The 20,064-nt window shown below is 40.8% G+C and overlaps 1 protein-coding gene across 7 annotated transcripts in view; it reads left to right on the top strand.

The window, feature by feature from the left end:
- Positions 1-20,064, top strand: part of PCDH15 (protocadherin related 15) — a 773,967-nt gene that overhangs the window by 455,114 nt on the left and 298,789 nt on the right. For 5 of the 7 annotated variants that reach the window (XM_068688403.1, XM_068688405.1, XM_068688399.1 and 2 more), the window contains one exon: positions 10,259-10,324. In XM_068688403.1, coding sequence (XP_068544504.1) covers positions 10,259-10,324 — 66 coding nt within the window. Of the gene's footprint in view, positions 1-9,552; positions 9,568-10,258; positions 10,325-20,064 lie in introns of all 7 variants that reach the window. The other 2 variants (XM_068688402.1, XM_068688404.1) reach the window with 1 other exon arrangement.

Here is a 20,064-nt window from a genome sequence, read left to right as displayed (position 1 = left end):
GGAGTTTTTATTTCAAATGTTGATAGTCTTTGCAGTGAGTTGAATTTCTGCATTTTATGTTGTTGCCTGTACTCATTATTAGCATCAGTAGTAGTTGATTTGTTAACTGTTATGTTATTTCTTTGGTATTTGGCATCTCAGGAAGCACAAATGTACCAACATTGTGTTTGTTTTAGCGAAAGGTAATGTTTTCCAATCTCCTCACCTCTCCCAGAGGGTAGTGGAAGATAGAGATTTTGATGGTAATTGGTATGTCCTATAAGATGTTTCTTTTTTAAAAATATTTTCTAGGTAGGTAAAAATTCAGAAGTAAATATTTTGAGGGCTTGGAGTCACATTGCAAGTGATATGAAATGTCTTTTCCAATATAGCAGAAATATCCTGACTCTGTTTTCTTGCATGTTAGCTGTTGTTTGATGATAAAGGTTTCAGACAGCCCGTATACCATGCTTTGACTTTATTCTCACTGGCATTATTAGAAAACAAAAAGTCATACTTTCTGAAGTGCATGAGTTTTGGGAAGAACTCTTTCAGAGCTCACAGATGCCGTGTGTTGGTGTTGTGGGTGCTGTCTCTTGGGGGTGGGCTTATGCAGGCTTTTAGTCTCATCCCATTACTCTTGTTGCTGCTCTTCTACAGCAAAGAGGCCTAAAGCCTTAAATTCATTAAAATAAACTTGACGGTAGTTCAAAGACAAAACAAGATTTGTCTTTTTATGCCAAAGTATGAGGAAAATCTTGCAAAAGGAAGAGATGCTATAGAAAAATTCTTTCAGCTCAGAACGTAGCTCATAAGTAGATGCTTCATGTAAGAGGTTTCAGTTATACCTTTGTGGGTTTTGTATAATAATAATAATAAAAAAAGCTGTTTTAAAACACATGTTGAAGAGAACATCAGCTTTTCACAACATCTGTATCCCCTCCACCCTGCATTTTTCAGACAAATTATGTTTTGACCTGGGAAATGTGTTGTGAATTCACCTGAAAGTATAAATAACAACCTGCAGGACTGGGGGGACAAGCTGTATAAGAAAAAGGTACAATTACCGTTGTATATGGAAAGAAGTTTAATTTTAAATTAAGATTGCATCGGTTTCTGCTTAAGAAAATTGGTATCAAAAGTGTGCATCTAACCAGAAGAAAAACAAATAATATTTTGTAGCTATTCAACGTGAAAGCCCTTATTGCTTTTGCAATTAACTCAGGATCAGGCTGTTTAGACACAGGCTGGAACTGGTGTGCAGAAAGACGTTCAGGCTTAAATTACTGAATCCTTTGCACCATAATTTATTAAACATACTTCAAAGGACGACTCTTTCTGTGAAGCCTTATTACTTGGCATTTTTCATAGATGAGGAACATGCGAGTGGACAGGGCTGTCAGTCAGAAGGCAGGTAGGAGTTGCATGATGTCTTGAAGATGCCTCTGCCTTTTTTCAGTGCAGGGCCTTCTGTCTGCAACTTCGGAGCCTGCTTTTGGCTCTCAGCTCTCTACCTTTCCATCGAAGGTGGGAGGTGGTGTTTTCCAGATTGTTGGCTAACAGCATTTAGCACAGGTGAATGTGTTTCAGCATTGTCTGTGCAAAGTATGGTAACTTCATGAAGCCACAGGGACTTGATTACAAGTAAAAAGTTGATTTGCACGCTGTTTCCTGCGTTTTCTCAGTACACATACTTGGAAATATGCTTAAAAAACCTTCAGGCTTCATCCTGTTTTGTGGCCTATAGGTTTCCTTTGTCGCTAATGTTAGATACAGCATCTCCTATTTGCGTTAACGGAAGCTTTCTGGTTTGGGGACCAAAGCACAGTGTCTGTCTTCAAGACAGTGTTCGCTATAATTAAATCATCGTTTAGTTGAGGCATACCCTCTCGAAATGTGAGAACCTCCACGTCAGTCATACAGAAGGTTGTTTGCAGGCAAGGTTTAGGGTTTGCTCTGGCATGAGCCAAGTGACCTGTGCCACACCTGGGACGTGAGTGGGACTCGCCTGAGCTGCTGCAGTACTCGGGGCAGCAATATTCCAGCTCAGCAAGGGGGAGGTGGCTGATGAGCAGCAAAGCTGGCTTCTTCTTAGGATACACAAGGGCTCTGGCAACTTGGCTTTTGTATTTTGCTGTAAAGGATGTGGATGCTGATATTTACAGTGTCTGAGGTGAAGGTGTCTTTTTCTCCTTAAATCTTTAAAATACAAAGGGAGCTTGAGATTTTCCATCAGTACAGGTTTTTCTAGAGTATTTTATAACACCTTGCTTTTTAAAGAGCGTTTCTGAGACCATGATTTCATAATAATACAAGTCAGTGGTATTCACAGATGGCGATACTCAAACAAATTTTCATCATCTTTAAAAATGAGAGTATTCCTGTGTGTATAGAAACATTTCACTTTTTTTTTTTTTCTTCTGAATTTCTCTTTAATCTTCCTATTCACGCTTCTTTCCTTTGTCCCAGCTCATCCCACCAAGTTCTGCGGAAGATACAAACTTGAGATTTCTGTGTCTGTTGTGTACAAAAAGAGTACTGCACTGAAAGGGGGAGAAACTGCTCAGGGAAAGATGAGAAACCTGATAACCCAACATGATTTCTGTGGTGATGACCTTGATACTAAGCCTGAAGTCTGAAAGTCACAAAGAAACCATTTAGGAAAATGGGACAGCTGGGTGCTCTTAGCTCACGTGTAGGCAGAGTGTAGCTGTCCCCTCTCCCATGTTTCAGTTCATTAAATGCTTTTCCTATTTTACTTGCACATAAAGAAGTTTCATCGACAGTACAGGCTTCCACCTGCTTTTTCTGATTTGCTCGTACTAGTATTTTGTCTGCTTTTATACAGTAGCGAAGGCTGATGCAGCTTTAAAACTTGCTTGTGGTATCTGGATTCAGTTTAATCTAAATAGTAAATATTTTTTTCACTGTATGATATTGTCTTAAATGCATCAGTGGTAATAGGGAAAATAGAATTTCAGAAATACTGAAAACAGTGAAATTTTAGTGCTAGCCATGGTTAAAAGCAGACTGAGTCAACTTTTAAAATTTTAGCATGTCTGAAGATGTTACAGCTTTTCTTGATTCATCCAGTGCATTTTCATGGTCTTAAAAATTACTTTTGGTTAATAGCAGTTTTAGGTGCTGCTTGGCATAGCATCGTGGTTTTTGTGTTTTACAGGGTTTGGGGGCACAAGTATGATTTTTAAAAGGCTCTGTCAACTCCAAAACTGCTTATAAAATGGAAGTTGTTTCAGTCTGAAAGAATATTGCTCAAAAGATCGATGGTACTGCATTTTTGTAAAGCAGTAAAAATAAAATACCAATACATAGCACTTGCAGGGCAATTTTCACGAATAAAACCCTTTATAGGTATTATATCTGTATGAAAATGTTTGAAGAATGGAGAAATAAAGCTTCCAAATAAATCAGCTGTTGGGGATGCATAGTCTGTATGAGAACATGTTTTCTGAGGCTATGTGAACAAGAATTTAGAATAATACTCGGATTTACGTCCCTTTTTTGTGTTTTATTATCTGTCAGCATTGCCTTTTCTTCTGTTAAAAAAACAAACAAACCCAAATGAGTCTACAGTCAGACTTGAGCATTTGGACCGTCTTTCACCTGAGTATCTGAATCTGAGCTCTGAATTTTACAGTAGTGCTTAGCTGAGCCATTCATTTGCAGCCTGAATCAAAGCACAGAAATTCAGTGTAATTTTTAGAAGTATCACAAATGCGTTTGAATCAAACTCAAGTTTGCTGTCGTTCCTTCCCAGTTCCAACAATTAGAGATGTCTATCAGGAAGAGCTCAAAATAGTCTGTGAAAGCCCTTCTTATGCTATTTTCAATACAGAGCAATTGCAGCACAAGCCTGATAATGTAAAGGTTATGCCAAGCTTATCCTAAATTGCACAGCTGTACTTCTGAATTCAGCAACACAGGAAACAAGACAGGACATTTTCTCCTTAAATTGGGTTGCTTAGTTACTCGGATAGCTTAAATGTATGGCTCTATGTAGCTCTTTATTAGCGGCCGTGTTCTGTAAATCGAGGTGTTCAGAGAGACCCTTTCATGGCTTTTTCCTGTGAGCGTTCCCTGCTGAAAGAGCAGTGGAAGTGCAAACCGTGGAGGTGTAAGTATGAGGTTTTTCAACGGGCTGTTTGCTTAGTGAGCAATTTGGGCATTGCTGAGAATAAAGTACATCTGTAAGCAGAATGCATGGTTCAGAAGGTTTAAGTGTGAGGTGCTGTGACCTCAGCCAGTGCCACAGACTCTGAGAATTTCATTTCTTTTATTTCCTGTATCTCTGATGTAAGAAAACAAACAAAAGACAGAGAACACACCATGACTTTCCCTGCACGTCACAACCCCTCAGAGCTCTGCTGGGGATTTCTGCAAAGCCCACAGGCTTGGGGTTTCAGGGTATTCGCTGATACTCTGGTTTGTGAATATCCTGAAACCCCAACCCATCTCCAGCCACCTCAGTAGGTCCCAACCAGCCCTCGTGGCACTTTCTGTTCTGGCAAGGTTTTAATGAATCCATTAGTGCAGTCTTTTAGCTTTCTTCCACAGTACATCTTTTGTATGGCACATGCATGAGCTCCCTGTAATTTCCAGTCAGCGATCAGGCAGATACCACATACCCAGCTTTTTATTAATTTTAAATTAATTTATTAATTTATTAATCTCATTAGTTTATTTAATATGGCTGTAGTATTGACACTGATTCAGGCTTGAGGACTGGACTTCAGTGGGTTCTAGCTGTACATCTCTTCAAGGTTTTAAGTGCCTAGAAGTCAGAATAAATACAACTAAAGACTTTGCATCCTTTGACATTTTCAAAAACTCTTCACCACCCCTCTATTTTCTTTCTCAACATGGATGGAAACGGTCAGAATAGGAGAAAGCATGCTTGAAATCAAGACTGCTGCGTGACATTTGCTGCTGTCGCTGAACTGAGGGGTGCTGCTGAATGCTGAGGGTTTTCTTTGGCTTTAGGATCACAGCGTGTTTTGGGGTGTGAGTGGTAGTGACTAGGTTCAAAGTAAGCTTGCTCTTATATGTTGCAGATCGTAAGGACTTGCGTGGATTCAGAACGTTTGGGCAAATACACACACACACAAAAAAAAAAAAACAACAAAAAAAACCAAAACAATCTGATCAGAGGTAATGATTCCAAAATGTTTTCCACGTGGATTAAATGTACATGCTAATTATTGGCGAACTGTTCAGTTTAATGTTCCAGACAACATCTGTGCAGCAGAAGTGCCTGAAAGCTGAGCACGCAGTAATTGCACGGTGAGGTTTTGTGGCTTGGGTAAAAGGCCCAGGCAAGTATCCGGATGGATGCTGGAAAGTAATAGAGCCTTCTACAGCCTCTGATGGCATTTAGAGCCTGGTCTCTTGTTCCAGTGACAATGAAAATACCGTCTTCTGTTCTGCCACCAAATGGAATGATTTCCTTCTACAGTTACTGAGTAGAACTTCACTAAATAAGGTCTTACAAATCAGGCTGCAAATCTGCTAGGACTGAGTCAGTCTGCTGAGATTGTCTGTGGTTGTATGTCCTGTGACTGTTTTTTATATATAAAAAAAAAATAAAAATCTAGTTACATCTGAATATTTGAAAGCAAAATTGAATACAGAATAAAATAATGTGGAGTGCTAATTGGGTATTTTTGAAACAGCTGGAGGAAGAGTCGGTGATTAGCAAATTGAAGTGGATGTTTTTCCAGCTTTAATTTCAGGAGCGCCTGGGAGGAGATGAGTTATCTCGGGGAATAATATCCCCGGGAAGGCTCGGGCTGGCTGCGCGTCCGAGGCCAGTGCTGCTCTCCCTGCAGGCTGCTCCCTCGGGGCAGGGAGGCTCCCCTGGCCTTGAGACTGCCTTGGTGAAGTTCTCCTTGAGTTTTGGGGTATTCAGATGGGGAGTGGATGGGGCGGCTCTCCAGTGGCAGAGGATGGGATTATTTGGATTGCCCCCTTGTTCTCTTTGACCTTGCTGAGCATCTTACCTAGAGCTATGATTGAAGGATTCCTCTGAGCCATCTCATTAAAAATAATTAGAAATTAAAATAATGAAAATGAGCTATCAGAAACCAAACAGATCTAAACCACGTAACTGTTCCATGAAGCGTATATTAAACGGATTTTGAGTTCGCTCCCAAGGAGGCAGGCACTTTATTTGTCTGCCTTTTGCTTGATCATGTAATGGTAAGGCAAAAACACTGGTTAGAGGGAGCAATGAAGTTAATGACAGGAACAGAAATGCTTTCCTGCAGGCTTTCAGGGAAGCCTTCCTAGCTTGTTGTTTCCCCTGCCTGATGGCTACTGCCTTTTCTGTGATGAGCCTGGGTGGGAGGACCCTGCTGCATCACGGGTACGTTCACCAGCACTGCTGCTTAAACAAGAAATGCGATTATATTGGGACAACCGCAGGTAGGGAAGCTCATTTAGAATACGGCCTTTTCTGCTGTTTTTAAGTGGGCTCAATTCAGCATGATTTGACTTCCGTGACCACTCCATTATGCCCAGGAATTTCAAGGACAAGTGGCTTCTTGTCGAGAGCGGAGAACAAATACTTGGAGGGCAAGCAGACGGTGCTTCAGCATCGTACTTGTGCAGGTGCTTCTGGTGGAGTGGAGGTGCCTCGAGAAACAGCCTCTGCCTCTACGGGGCTGATGGGCAAGGGCCTCCTGTGGAAGAAACCCCACAATGGAGAGAAACTCTTCTGTCTCAGCTATAGAAATAGACTTATAAACATTTTTTTGTTGTTAGCTAGGTAAGCATCAGTGTTACGTTATAATCATCTGCAGCTTGAACCAGAAGAGTTGGAAACGTCTCAGTTTTATATGGAGGCCCCTAATCAAAAATAAGGCACTTCAAAACAAAGCAGACAACAACAACAAGGAACAGAAAAAAGTGGTGTGTAAACATTTCCTTTGGAAGTCGTTTTTTTCTACTGTCTCTGTGGGAAGGATGTTCCAGGGTCTGCTATGCTGACGCCCCGTGTCAGAGCTGCTGCACTTGCACAGAGCCAAGGACTTCTGCCCTCGGGGAGCAGCAGGGGCAGAGGGGCAGCCAGGACGGTTGGCCCAGGCTTCAGCCCAAAGACATCTGTTGTGTACCCGGTATTTTCCACAAGGCCCTGCTGATGCATGGGGATAAAACACAGTAGCTTGTTGACCGTGTTTGGCAAGAAAATAAACGTACCTAACAAGTATTTAAAACATGGGACCCGTCTTTAAATGCTGAAGTTGAATTTGTCTGCTTTGGAATTGGAAATTCATGTAACACTGCAATTTTAGATTTATCTGTGGAGTGTATGCTGATGAATGCGAAACTAAGCAAGTCTAAGGCGTTATTAGGCTCTGTCTTTGGAAGAAGCGGAGGGGTGACAGACATCCTAAAATGCAGTCTGGTATTTGGTTAGTGCTGGTGTGGCTGAAATAACATGAAATGATCATCTGTAAACTGTTATCTGTGCAACAAAGCCACATTTGTTGAGATTTTTTTTTTATTGGTGCCATCACTGTGATCCTCAGCTAAAATTTCTTCTATGCATCCTGTTTTTTTTCCTTCCCCAGCTGTAGAATTAGTTTTTGCTATTACTCTAATCTGTTCTTTTGATTGAAATTTATCTCATGACAAATGTAATTGCTTCACCTGCCCACACTTGCAGTAATTCCTCTGCAAATCACCAAGCTCCACTGTACAGTGTACCTTTTCTCTGAGATTTTTTTTAAATCCAGATTTCAGCGCCGAGTATTCATTTTAATCAAAGCAATTATGTGGTGTGTTAACAATTCTGAAAATCCTGATGCGTTTGGTGGAACGCCAATCCCATGAAAAGGCTGCTGTAGCACAACTGATCTGTAATTTCAATACTTTGCTTAGTTGAGAATTCAGCCCAAGGCTGTGGGGGTTGTGAACCCTGATCTGGGTGACATTTTCACAGAGGCACCCAGCGAGGAGAAAACACCAGTGCAGAAATAGAGACAATGGGGAAAAAGCTCATTTGGTTTTACAAAAAGCCCCGATCGCTCTTTTGGTAAGGAATATGTAATATTCGGGGTTAAAAATTGTCTCTGCTGTGGATTTCTTTGTGGTTATGTGTGCAGTGATCGCTGTTGGGTGACAAATGGCAGACCCTTCCCGAAAACAGCCTTGGTATGTTTGTATTGGGGGGCTTTTAGCACTAACAGAGTTTGTTGAAGGGTTGTTCTGTTAGCCAAACCGTGAAGTTCTTGAAAATTATAACAACAACAACAAAAATCTCTAGAAAAGGCTGGGGTTGTATCAGTTATGGTCCTGTTATTTTTATAGCATCCAGCGAAAAGAATAAAAGCAGGAAGAATTCTGTGTTTCATGTGGATATGCAAATGGTACTTATCTTTGCACAAATGTGCTCCTAGCAATGAAAGCTATAATGACACGGAAGGTGAATTTTGTTGAGGTGCTCCGTCTCCTCTGTTAATGCCTAAAAAAAATAAGAACTACAAACAAATAGTAACTTTTATGTATAAAGCTGGAGCACATAAGAATGAAAAGAGAGCACTTGCTCAGTGAACAAATGAACGTGGATTTCTGAGGATAGCAAATGAAGCAGTGCATGAAACCATTGGTGGTGTCACAGCTGAACGGCTTCGCAAAAAGGTTTGCTTCTGTGCCTTTTGGAAAACCCAAATAACGGTGATTACATGGTGACGGTGTTATCGCTGGTAGTAATTCAGGTGGTGTTCAGGCTGCTCATAAATATTACGAGTCTCAAAGACACATGCTGTGAGTCGTGGTGCCCTCACTGTTGAGAAGTTTGGTCTTGCAGCTGCGCTCGTCAGCTGAATAGCAAAGCTGTCCGTGCAAGAAATCATCGTGCCATGGGGATGCCCTTCAGGGGCCTCACCTGAAGAGACATCTGGAGAAATGCTGCACTGTTTTCATCCTCCTTCGTAGGTTCGGTCTGTGCTGGGACAGTTGCAGTCTGTAATTAGCAGCTGTGCAATTCTGTTGAAGTCAATGAATGTGTCATTTTTCCTGCAGGTTGGGAAATTGTGTTTTACCTTGCCTTGCTACTGCATTTAATTTACGGATTATTTTCTTTTGGGATATTGTGTAAAGTGTTTAGACCTCTCAAAAAATCCAGTGCTGCTTTCCCTGGGTCAGTACGAAGCACTGTGCAGCAGCCTTCGTGGCCCAGCTCCTGCGAGGACAAAGTTTTCCGTGCTGAAAGGGCGAGGAGAAATGTGTTCCCTTATAGTGCTGTTTTAGTGGTACTATGAGGTCCTTTGAAAATGAGGAGCACCTCTTAATTAACATTTTTTTCCTGTTGGGGTTGAAGAGGTAATGTTTTTCTTCTGTTTAATATAGAAAATCAAACTGTTTGCAAAATCCACTTATTACAAGTAGTATACATGCTTTTGAATATTGTAGGACTACACCTATGCCTTTGCTAGCTCTGCATGTACTGCTTTGTCTTTGAAGCTATCGTTTCTGTAAAGCAACAAAATCTTACTTATTTTCTTTCATTATTCTGCTCTGCTTCCATTGATGCCTCTAAACTTTTGACTCCAGACTGGCAATATGAGGGTAAGATGGCACAATGAAACTTCCTGAACATTGCTTGTCTGTTCTTAATTTTTATTTTCCTTTGAATGCTATTAAAATTCTGTTCACTTCCTTTAATTAAATCTTTTTGTTGCAATTAAATTCAAATTATGTTTGTTTCTGCTGTGAAGCTTTAATTATGATTTATATGTTTTAATTATTCCTTTGTTTTTTTGTATTTTTTTTTCTTTGGGATAAATTACTGTCCTATTATATCTGTCCTGAGAGACTCTGCTTCACTGTGTTCCCTGGTAGCATTTCCAGAGCAAGCTATGGACGTGTTCTAGTGTAGCCAGCAAACTGTGTTGTGGGTACGTGGCAAGAATTTGGTGCGTGTAGTCACGACATGGGAAGGAAAGCTCCCCTAAGAGAGAATGTAGCAAAGCATATTAAGCTTACACTGTTTAATTGTTAGTTTTAGATACGGATCAGCATCTGAGACTTTAAATCCTCCGTCATCAGATTCTCCTTTGCTTTAAAAAGTTTATTTGAATAATGGATAAATTAAGAGGTCAGATCTTGATCCATCACACTTCAGTGATACTTGTCTTCAGTATGCTGAATATGCTGACTTGTTTTGAAAAACAAACAACCCACAAAACAAACAAACAAACAAAAACCCAAGGACTTTTCTCTGGGATCAGAAATAACTTCTTTTTTTTTATCTTTATAGATTGCAAATTGGCCAGAACAGGTCCTCCAGCCACAATAGTTCCTATCGATGAAGAGAGTCGTAACGGTGAGTGCACCTCTGTTCTCTGGGATCCCCTTTGGGTTCCCCACGGTCGCTGGTGAGGGTGTGGAGGCTCCCAGCTACTTTTCCAAAGCCTGGGAAGAGCATTAATGTTGTTGTCTTCTGGGTTTCCCATGCAGCTTTTAGAAGGTTCCTTGTTTCGTTCAGTCTAAGCTTTGGTAGTGGATGCATCTGAAGCAGCAGAACTTGTTTACCGGTATTCATGTACGCTCTGAAAGAAAAATGAATTCTAGTTACTTTATTAATTTGTCAAACCATACACTTCTTTAATTTGATCTTTGGTCTCGACATTCCCGTAATGCATCCCATAATGTGGTGATGTGTTTGCTCCCTGTTAGTGTCACATTGTACAGGTGGCTGTTACTCTTAGATATTACTTCTTCTCACTAATCTTTATTCATTTTTTTCCATTTTTTCTTGTTTTTAATTTAGTTAGTTATGCACAGTTGAGTGTAGCGTGTGTGGTTAACCTTTGTCACACGAGTGCAATTAAATGCTGAACCAAGTCTGGGTCATGCTGGTGAAACTTTTCTGCTGTTATCCCTGGGCAAACTGCTTGGTATTGGAGTTGCTTGCATTCCAACAGATAAAAATATGCTTTTTTTTTTTTTTTTCTTCTGGTAACAGAAATCAAGAAAAAATGATGTCAGTAGTGTTTAATGCACCTGTATGCTGAGTAACCCAGTTAGTACTGGAGAGGCTTTTAGCATCAGACTATCTTCTTCCTCTGTGCTGATTTTTCTTGCAGCCATCAGTCATGTCTGCTGAAACTAAGAAATGGCCGTAGCAAAATGAAATTCTGCTGGTAATTGTGTCCATGTGCTGAGTGGGATTCTTGTTTTTCCTTTTTTCACATGTAATCTGAATGCCATAAAAGTAATTTACATAGCACAATATGAATTTTAGTAGAAGCAATATCATGTTTGTGTCATGCTTATATAAAGTGGAAAAAAAAGTCTTAGAGCATTTAGATGGCGTGTGATCACAACATATATGGTTGTTCCTACTGTTTAGTTGTAGAACCTGTGTGTCTGTAATTCAGTTTTAGTAAATTATGGTGAAAATAGATGCATGTGCCACCTAAATAGTTCAGGGGTCAAGCAATCAATGTCTTTTTCATCTTTTTTTTTCCAGTTTTGCACTATAGAAGTAGTCATGGGATTTGACGCTTGTGAAATAACTGTATCCGTGCCACCTTGTTGGGAAGGTGTTGAGTACTCTTGTTTACACAGAGGTGGTACTGACACTTTTTCTTATGTTCTAGCAGCACTTGGGTTGCATACGTGTATGTGAAGACCAGTGGGGAAAAAAAGAGGAAATTTAAAGTTTGAGTGTAGTCAAATGAAGTATGAATAAAAATGTGGAGAAATAAGTTTGTGTCCCTCTAATTGGTAGTTGTTTCTCAGCTGGACGTTGTTTCACAGTTTTTGAATGTTTGAGTGAGTGCTTCCTAAATATTAAATATTTCTACTCAAATGTAGCAGGCCCTACAAGACAGATTGTTGAATAGGATGCGGTGTGGAGAGGTGTGTTTTTCCTAAAAGCTTTGCTTGTCTCTGCAATGATTTAATGTATCTATTTTACTGCAAATTCCTATGAGCCATTAATTCCCCATTAAAGAAGTCAAATGGGAAGTAGAAACTTCAATTCGCATTGCAGATAATGGAAGCGACACACCTCATCTGTAAGCCACAATATGTATTAAATAAATAAATCTCCTGGGAAGCCAGCTCTTGAATCGAAATGCCCTTTTTGCTTAGCTGTCTGTGTTGAAGGGGTAAGTTGTGTCCTCCCCTACTGCCCTGTGCGGCCAAGATTAATGGAGATTGAATATACCTGATAACAGTGTAGAGGCTCAGCTGTCAAGTCAGGGCTACCACTTCTTTGCCTCATATTAAATGGTTCTCTTTCCATAAGTCTTTCCTAAGCTGGTGGTGGGTATTTTAAAACAGGCCCAGCAAAGGATGTGTTGCTGCTACCAGCAGGTGGTTTTCTGGCTCCAGATGTCCTAGGGTTCAGTGGGAGCGCTGTAGCTTGTGTGGCCCCACTCCCAACGAAGGGTATGCTTGGACCCGAGTGTGTATCAAGGAGTTAGGGACCGTCAGGCAGTGGTGTGTGACAGTGACAGATGGGGTAACAAGTGCAAGCAGCAGGCTGAGGGCTGAGGCATCCCATCAGTTTAATGTGTTTGACAAGTAGGAGTATATTTGGGGACCGGTAAAGAGTCCCAGGAGTGGCGAACTTCACGTTTCTTGAGGTATTAATGATTTTTTTCCCCACATTTCCTATGTTTAAATGAACGGGTTTTAGGACTCGATAGTCTTAAAAGCAAAATTAAATGTTTCTAGATGTATGGGGGTTTCTTTCAGTCAGAGAATTACGTTCATCAATTAATATCTTTTTTCCTTTACTGAAATGGGGACTTTAAAACATTTTAGGTTTTATTCTAGAAATTGCGTGGGCAATTGTCAGCAGTGTTAACACAGCTTTGTAGAGGACAGCTGTGCTGAGTAATTCAGGATGTCTCGTTGCATTTTGCAAAATGTTCAGAGGGCTAGAGCATCACTGGGGGGGGGAGCTGAGGGTGTTCGGCCTGGAGAAGAGAAGGCCCCAGGAGACCTCCCAGAGGCCTGCCCGTGCCTAAAGGGGACTGCAGAAAAGCTGGGGAGGGACTCTGTGTCGGGGGTGTAGGGATAGGACAAGGGGGAGTGGCTTTAAACTAAAAGAGGGGAAGGTTAGGTTAGATAGGAGGAAAAAAATCTTCCCTGTGGCTGTGGCTTCTGTCAGAAGGCAGCATTAAGATGGCTTTTGGCACTTGTAGCTTCCAGCTGAATGGTAGCTGGAGTTCCAGCAGAATTGTGCTTATGAATTATTTCTTTGGGCTGATAGCTGTGTAAAACCCAAATACTGTTGCTTAAGCATCAGTGGAGGCTACCTTACGGTGATGGTGAACAACCGAGAGTTCCTTGTACTTGAGACTTAGGTGTTTGGATTTTTGTTGCTGTAACTGCACCCCAAAAAAGATCCGTGTGTGCTTTTTTCCCCTAAGGTGGATTTAGTTAAGTTACCTGCTAGCCAGATGCCAGCACAGAAATCAGGGTAACTTAGATGAGTTTCACCCAAATGTGAAGAGCAATGTACATGGTGTCTTGATAATGCATTCACAACAAAACCTCTGTGCCATAAAGATTGTGTTTGTCTTCTTGCCCATCCTAGGTAACTCAATAAACATTCTTCTGTTTTGTTCTTTTTCTTCCTTTATGCTCTTGAGACATACAAAGTGTTAATGGATGTTGGACATTTGCTGCAGATTGTGCTCTTTTCCCTCTGTACTTGCGTCTCTGAAGTCTCTTTGGGGATTTTGGTATTTGTGCAAACGCAGGTAGGGGCAGGAATGAGTCTCACAGGCAGTGCAGGGGTCGTAGTGTTTGAGTACCTCTTCATCTTCCCACTGTTTGGGTAGGGGTCTTCTGTCAGCCTGGCTTCCTGGGGAGGAGGAGGAGGAGATGTGATCACTCTACAGGCAAGTCCCCATTTGGTTGGTTTGTTTTTCTGCTACTGTAGGACCAATTTATTTTCAGTTTAATTGTACATAATGTTGGAGAATGGACTTGATTACTGAAGCGCTTTGACAATATATCTGCAAATGTCCATGCTATACCAAAGTGTTTTTGTTTCTAAGGTAAAACTGACAGGGATTGAAGAAAATGTTTCTAGAGACATAAAATCTCTAGCCTCTCTTCTGAGAAAGGAAATATATTAGTATACTTGAAGCCTATGAACTGTGTGAAGGCTTCTAAGCTGCCATTGTTTAATGAAATTTTCAGTGACAACTGGTATGGGCTGGAACTGAACTAATGAGCCTTAAAGAGTAAGGGTCCTGCTGTCCATCCCCACATAAGTCAATTCCACCCTGACTGCCTTGAGCCATTTTGGCTACAGGGAGAAGCGGATTTAGTGAAATAAGGTTTTCATATTAGAAAGTTGCTGTGGTTAAACACAGATGTGTTGAAAATAACATTTCTTAAGAGCTACAACTTCTAAGAGCTACAACTTCATGGTCATCTCCTCTCTTTGCCTTCTGTTTCAGAAAAAGGATGAATTAAGGAGTTGAGAGATGAGAAGGTTCTTTTTTCAGCATCTTTGTATCTTCCAATACATCTTTCTTACAGAAGTGATGTCTTTAACATCATTGCTATTTCAAAATTTCTTTCCTGAGAATTTTTTGATTTTGCAGATGAATTTTAAACATGCCAGCAAGGCTATGTAACTGGATCAAAATACCATTTAAAGGGATTTTGCTTTTTTTTTTTTTTTTTTTTTTAACATGAGAAAGTCCACTGCAAGTGAGTCATATGCTTGGGTTGTTTAAACCTAGCATGTTTTTTCAACAAACACTCAAATTCATTTTTGAGAGGTGTTTTGTTGCGCTACACCCAAAAGAGCTGCTGAGTTATAATTAGTGGTGCTAAAATACACAGAGATTCATCTCAGCATTTGGCCTTGTAAAAAGTGTAGCAGGGAGAGCAGGCTGAGATGAGACGTGCCAGATGTACAGAGGAGCTGAACGTGCTCGTGTCTGTAGTATGTTCCCCTCACTCTCTTAACATGTGTAGGGTGAATCTACAAACCAGCATAAAAATAGAAGACAGTTCTGTAAAATTTTGCAGCAGCTAAGTAAAAGCTTACACGTATTTTGCATGCTAAAAACCAGAATCACAGGATCACAGCACGGTTTGGGTTGGAAGGGCCCTTAAAGCACCCCCCCATCCCCAGCCCCATCCAGCCTGGCCTTGGGCACTGCCAGGGATGGGGCACCCACAGCTCCTCAGGGCAGCCTGGGACAGGGCCTCACTGCCTTCAGAGGGAAGAATTTCTTCCTTATATCTATTCCGGCCATCTTTTAGTTTAAAGCCATTCTGGACCCTCTGGACCTTCTCCAGTATCTCCATGTCCTTCTGGTGCTGGTGCCCTAGAGCTGAACACAACACTGTAGGTAAAACGTAGAAGAGTGCACCTCCGTCTCCCAGTTGATCTCCTTTTGTTAGGACAAGTGAAGTGGGAAGGAAGGAAGGATGGCTTCTATCGTGGTAGCATAGCTCATCATCCTGGAGACCTCAGCAGGGGAAGGAAACAGTCCAACCATGGTGACGGCTTCCATCTGTTGCACTCAGCATCACGTCTGTAGGTCCTCCGTGTCTTTTATATCACATGTGAGGCTTGCTGCTTTGACTTCTTGCTCTGCCTGCAGTCTCTGTGGTGCTCTCCTCCAGTGGCACCCCCTGCATCAAACGCAGCCTGCTGGCCTGCCCGCAGCAGCTGGTGGTGCTGACCAGCAGTGAGATGAGCCAGTTAACACTCAGCTGGGGGGGGGAAGGTATAAATAAGATGAGCTGAGGACAGGCTCGTGTACTTAGCACCTGAGCAAGACTTCAAGCTATGCTGTGAGGATTAACAGGACTGAAATAGGGCAGAGCTTTCAGCTGCAGCACTGAGTTTCTTGCAGCAGGAGGGAAGATTTGATTTTCTTTTAAGCTGTACAGATACTCACACGTCGCATAGAGATGTTAGAATTTATCAAGTTACATATTCCTGTAAGTTATAATTTACTGTTTTAGCAAGCCTCTGGATCTTCAACTTGAAAACTGGGTGTTTTCAGCTATTTCCCATTGTTTAAGAGTGAGCTTTATGTAGCATGAAGAAAAGAAAAATAGTTTTTGTTTTCCTATTTCAAGTGATTCTGAGAAAAGGTAGTCTCTCAAGTCTGGGATGTGTGGGAATGGAAAAGGGTCCAAGCTGAAATCTACTGTAATTTTTGATTTGTTTTCTTAGTTACTCCATAAAGTTAATTTGCAGACTCTTTGCATTTAGCCTTCAGTTAGTGAGCTATTTCTTTGGTAACAATTAACAATTACATTTTTATAATAGATTAAAATCAAGTGATGAGCATATATGTTATCGCTCATGTGAAACGTTTGCAGAGAAAAACTGCTTCAGTCAATTTCCAATTTACGTTTTGCAATTGTCTATATGCATAAGTGTCCACACATAATTTTTTCTCAAATCTTCAGATAATTGTAAAGCTTTATAAAGTGAGCATTTTTTCCAACTGTGGAAAGCATTCGTTTTCAAACATATCTTTACCAAATTGGAATCTGATTTCCAGAGCACTGGAAATGTGGTATGCCCTTTATACGTATGATAAAGGGTGAGTTAAGTTATTGCAGCCAATAAATAAAACTTTGAATGAATTATTACCTTGCAGAGCAAGGGAGAGAAGAGCTCAATCAATTTAGCTTCTAAACCGTCAGCTTGTCTTCGGTTGTAAAACTTATCATTATGGCACAGACAGTGCCATATTCTCAGATCACATTGGTAAATCTGGATCCCTCGGTAGGTCTACATAATTATTTGCCGAGGGTGTGGGGATAGCACCTAGCTGCTGATACAGTCTGGATGGCTAATGAGATTGTAGTGTTGGGCATCAGCAGTCTTTTGCTGAATTCATCTGTTGTTCATTAATATGTGGTCTGTATTAGTTTACCTAGCAATACCAATTTGAGCTGGATCAGGCCCAGGCACATAATAACATTTTGTCAAATTAGAGCATGTGGTACGGAGTTTATTCTGGCTTTGTGTTTTTATATAGGAAGAAAGGTGATACATTAAATGTAATGCAATCTGCCAGATTAAGTAATGCCTGTCAGAAGAAGTTACCCTTGTTCGGTGTCGTGAACAAATCCTAACAAGATGTGTGGATTTGACTTGTTTATGCTGTGTGGCTGCACAGCGTTGGGGCTGCTATTACAGGCTGAAGACTGAATCTACCGTGCTGCAAAGTGCTGGGCAGTTTGGCCCCTTCTTCCCCCTGTGGCTGTGGTGGCATGGGCTGATGGTCAGGCTACCCAAAGAAGCCCACAGCTTGGTGTGGACAGCGTTGACTGGTGCTGGGTCCAAATCATTCTGGGTGTTCCCTTGCCTTTTAGCAATGTGTTGATTGGACTTGCAGAGAGGAGCTGCTTTGGGCCGTAGAAGTCCACAGGGAATGGTGTGCAATCCAGGCAAGTTTTGGCAAAAGCACCAAAAAGGGATTTGCTGGCTCATGCTGTGCTCCTTGGCTTTGAGGTGGGAAGCGTGCAGCAGGGTGCAAGGGCAAGAGCACCAAGAGAGACTCAGTTGCGTCTTGGTTTATTCTTCTAGCAAAGCATTTTTTTAGAGTTGAGGATTTTCCAAGCACGTCAACCTCAAAATTCTTCATAATGGAAGAAAATCAGATAATATTCTACATTTTAATGACCTCCTTTTAAAAACATTCTTTTTCTGTTATGGCTTGCTTACTTGGTTGCCAAATACAGAATTTCAGGGATGTATCTAATTAAGACTAGGGCTTGTTCGTTCTTAATCAGCTGTCCCAAGAATCATTATCAAATGCAGCATTAGAAAGCTTAACAGAGCGTAACAAATCTGTATTTCAAGAAAGGTTAAACATCCTGGACAAGTGTAGCTGTTCATGTCAGGGAAGAAGACTTGGAACAGAACAGGTAAAGGGTAAGTGTAAAAACTAGAGGTTGTAGAAGTTTCTTGCACTCATCTAATGATTTCGCCAAGATGGAATTTGGGATGCTTTTTGTAACTTGTATTTGTTTTCCCTTCAGTTCTTCATGTTAGCAGCTGGCTCATATGTGCTGGTGCTCAAACTGCTGTCTTGAGTTGTTGAAATCAAAATGTAAACCAGAGTATCACGTCTCATCCAGCAACTTTGATTTAGTGTATAAATGCATGAAATGGGGAAAGAGGCCTAAATTTATGGATATAATTTTTGTTTCATTCAAGCCTGTTCATTTTCTTTCTGAAATTATATATTCTTAGGCTTTTGGTATTAAGAATTTCATTGAAAAGTCATGAATCAATTTGGTGTCTGTTGCTATTTTTGTACCACAGATTTCAATCACATTTCCATATTTTTCGTGGAGGACAAATGTGTGAAGACTGAAGGAGCTGTAAATGAATGAGCTGCTTACTCCTCTTTTATTCATGAGCACAGGCGTCAACAGTGGCCAGTATTTAAGCAGAGCTTTTGTTAAAAATCTCAAAAAATTCTAATTTCTTTCAGTAATTTTCCTTAAACGATGCACTTTAAGAAAAATCAGGGTCAAAAAGCAGGAAGTAATTTGAGTTGGGAGTGGGAAAGAAAGGAAGTTGCCTTTCAGAAACGGATTAACATATTCTTAAGCATAGAAAATACAGTTAGCAAGCGACAGAGTTGGAATTATTTAAAATGTTCTTGTGCTGCCAGCTGTCTAGAAAATATCCTAACCTGGTGTTGGTGCTCTTCAGGGGAGATGAAATAGAAAACCTTAAATTATCTTCGGGGATGAGGTGTTTTTCCCCATTATCTTGATAATGAACTGTCTAAGGACCTGTGTAGGTTCTTAGGAGCTGTACATTGTCATTACAGCTGTATTGTTTTGCGTTCTGTCTTCTGTTCAGGTGCCACGTCTCAGCTCCAGTTGTACCTGCTTTATTCTGTCGGGTTTGTGACTTGGAGCTGTCTCAGTGCACCCACACAGCACTCACTCAGCTGCGAGCTATTGAGCTTTGCTCACTGAATATTGAATAACTAAGAAGTAAGTAGCACATCAGGCAAGACCATGGGTCTTTCCTAGTCTGGACACTTAAAATGACAAATCTGGAATTCAACCCCACTCTGGAGCAGGTGTAATTTTTTTGAATAATGGTTATGCTGTGTAACACCAAGGCCTTTTTAAAATGCACTTGAGATACTATTTTTAGTGGAAATTCTAGTCTAAATGATTTAAAGTTTATGAACGGCTCATCTTTGACAGTTTGAGTATTCAGATTAAGTTGTAAGTAAGAATATTCACTCTAAGTTGTGATCTTCAATACATACCTATTCTCAGGTTGTCAGTTTAGCTTTGTAAATGAAGAACTGCATATTTCAACAATTTATTTCCTTTGTATGATTCTTAAACCTTGAATGCAATATTACTAGCAATATTCTTCTCCTTTACAGTTCCAGCAAAACTGTGCAAGGATGGGAGTATTTAATGCATTTTAGGATTACTTAAAATCAGTTTTGCTCTGGGGAGAGGGGGGTGACTGCTGCAGTCAGCCCTCTGGTACTGATTTCCAGAACCGTGTTGGGTCATGCTGTGTAAGTGTTTTGGTGTTGCTTTATTTTTGGAGTTAGTCTGTTACCTAGCATGGATACCCAAAGCAAAATAACGTACAGTGCTCTATTTTTCTGTCCCAAAGGAAGGAAAGAGGAGCACGGGAGAACTTTGAAGGGAACATGTATTGAAATCATTGTTCACTGTGTTCACAAATATAAGCAGTTTCTTCCCTCACAAGGTTTAGAAAAGTGTTTACACAGATTGTGGAAGAGCAGTTTATTACTCTTCCTTTTGTCATGACTGAAAGTGGGTACTGTGAAAATCCTGTTAGAAGCAAGAGCAGCATGTATAGGTCAGCACAGCAAGTCAGATGATGCATCTAAATTCTTACTTGCCTTGTTTTCACAAGTGATACTGCTTTTATTGCCGTGCATGACTTAAATTCCTGCTGAGTTCTGCTGTTGTGAAGCCCTTCCTCCTGTGGAAGGAGGAGGTATACATTTGGCCTGCTCATCTGGAGGAAAATCTCCTCCCCGGGGCACGTCGCTGTCACGGCAAACAGGAGGCAGAGCCAGGAATAGATTTAAGCAT

Source organism: Anas acuta, chromosome 7 (assembly GCF_963932015.1).
Source record: "Anas acuta chromosome 7, bAnaAcu1.1, whole genome shotgun sequence".
Taxonomy (NCBI): domain Eukaryota; kingdom Metazoa; phylum Chordata; class Aves; order Anseriformes; family Anatidae; genus Anas; species Anas acuta.
This window is presented reverse-complemented; position numbering and strand designations above follow the sequence as displayed.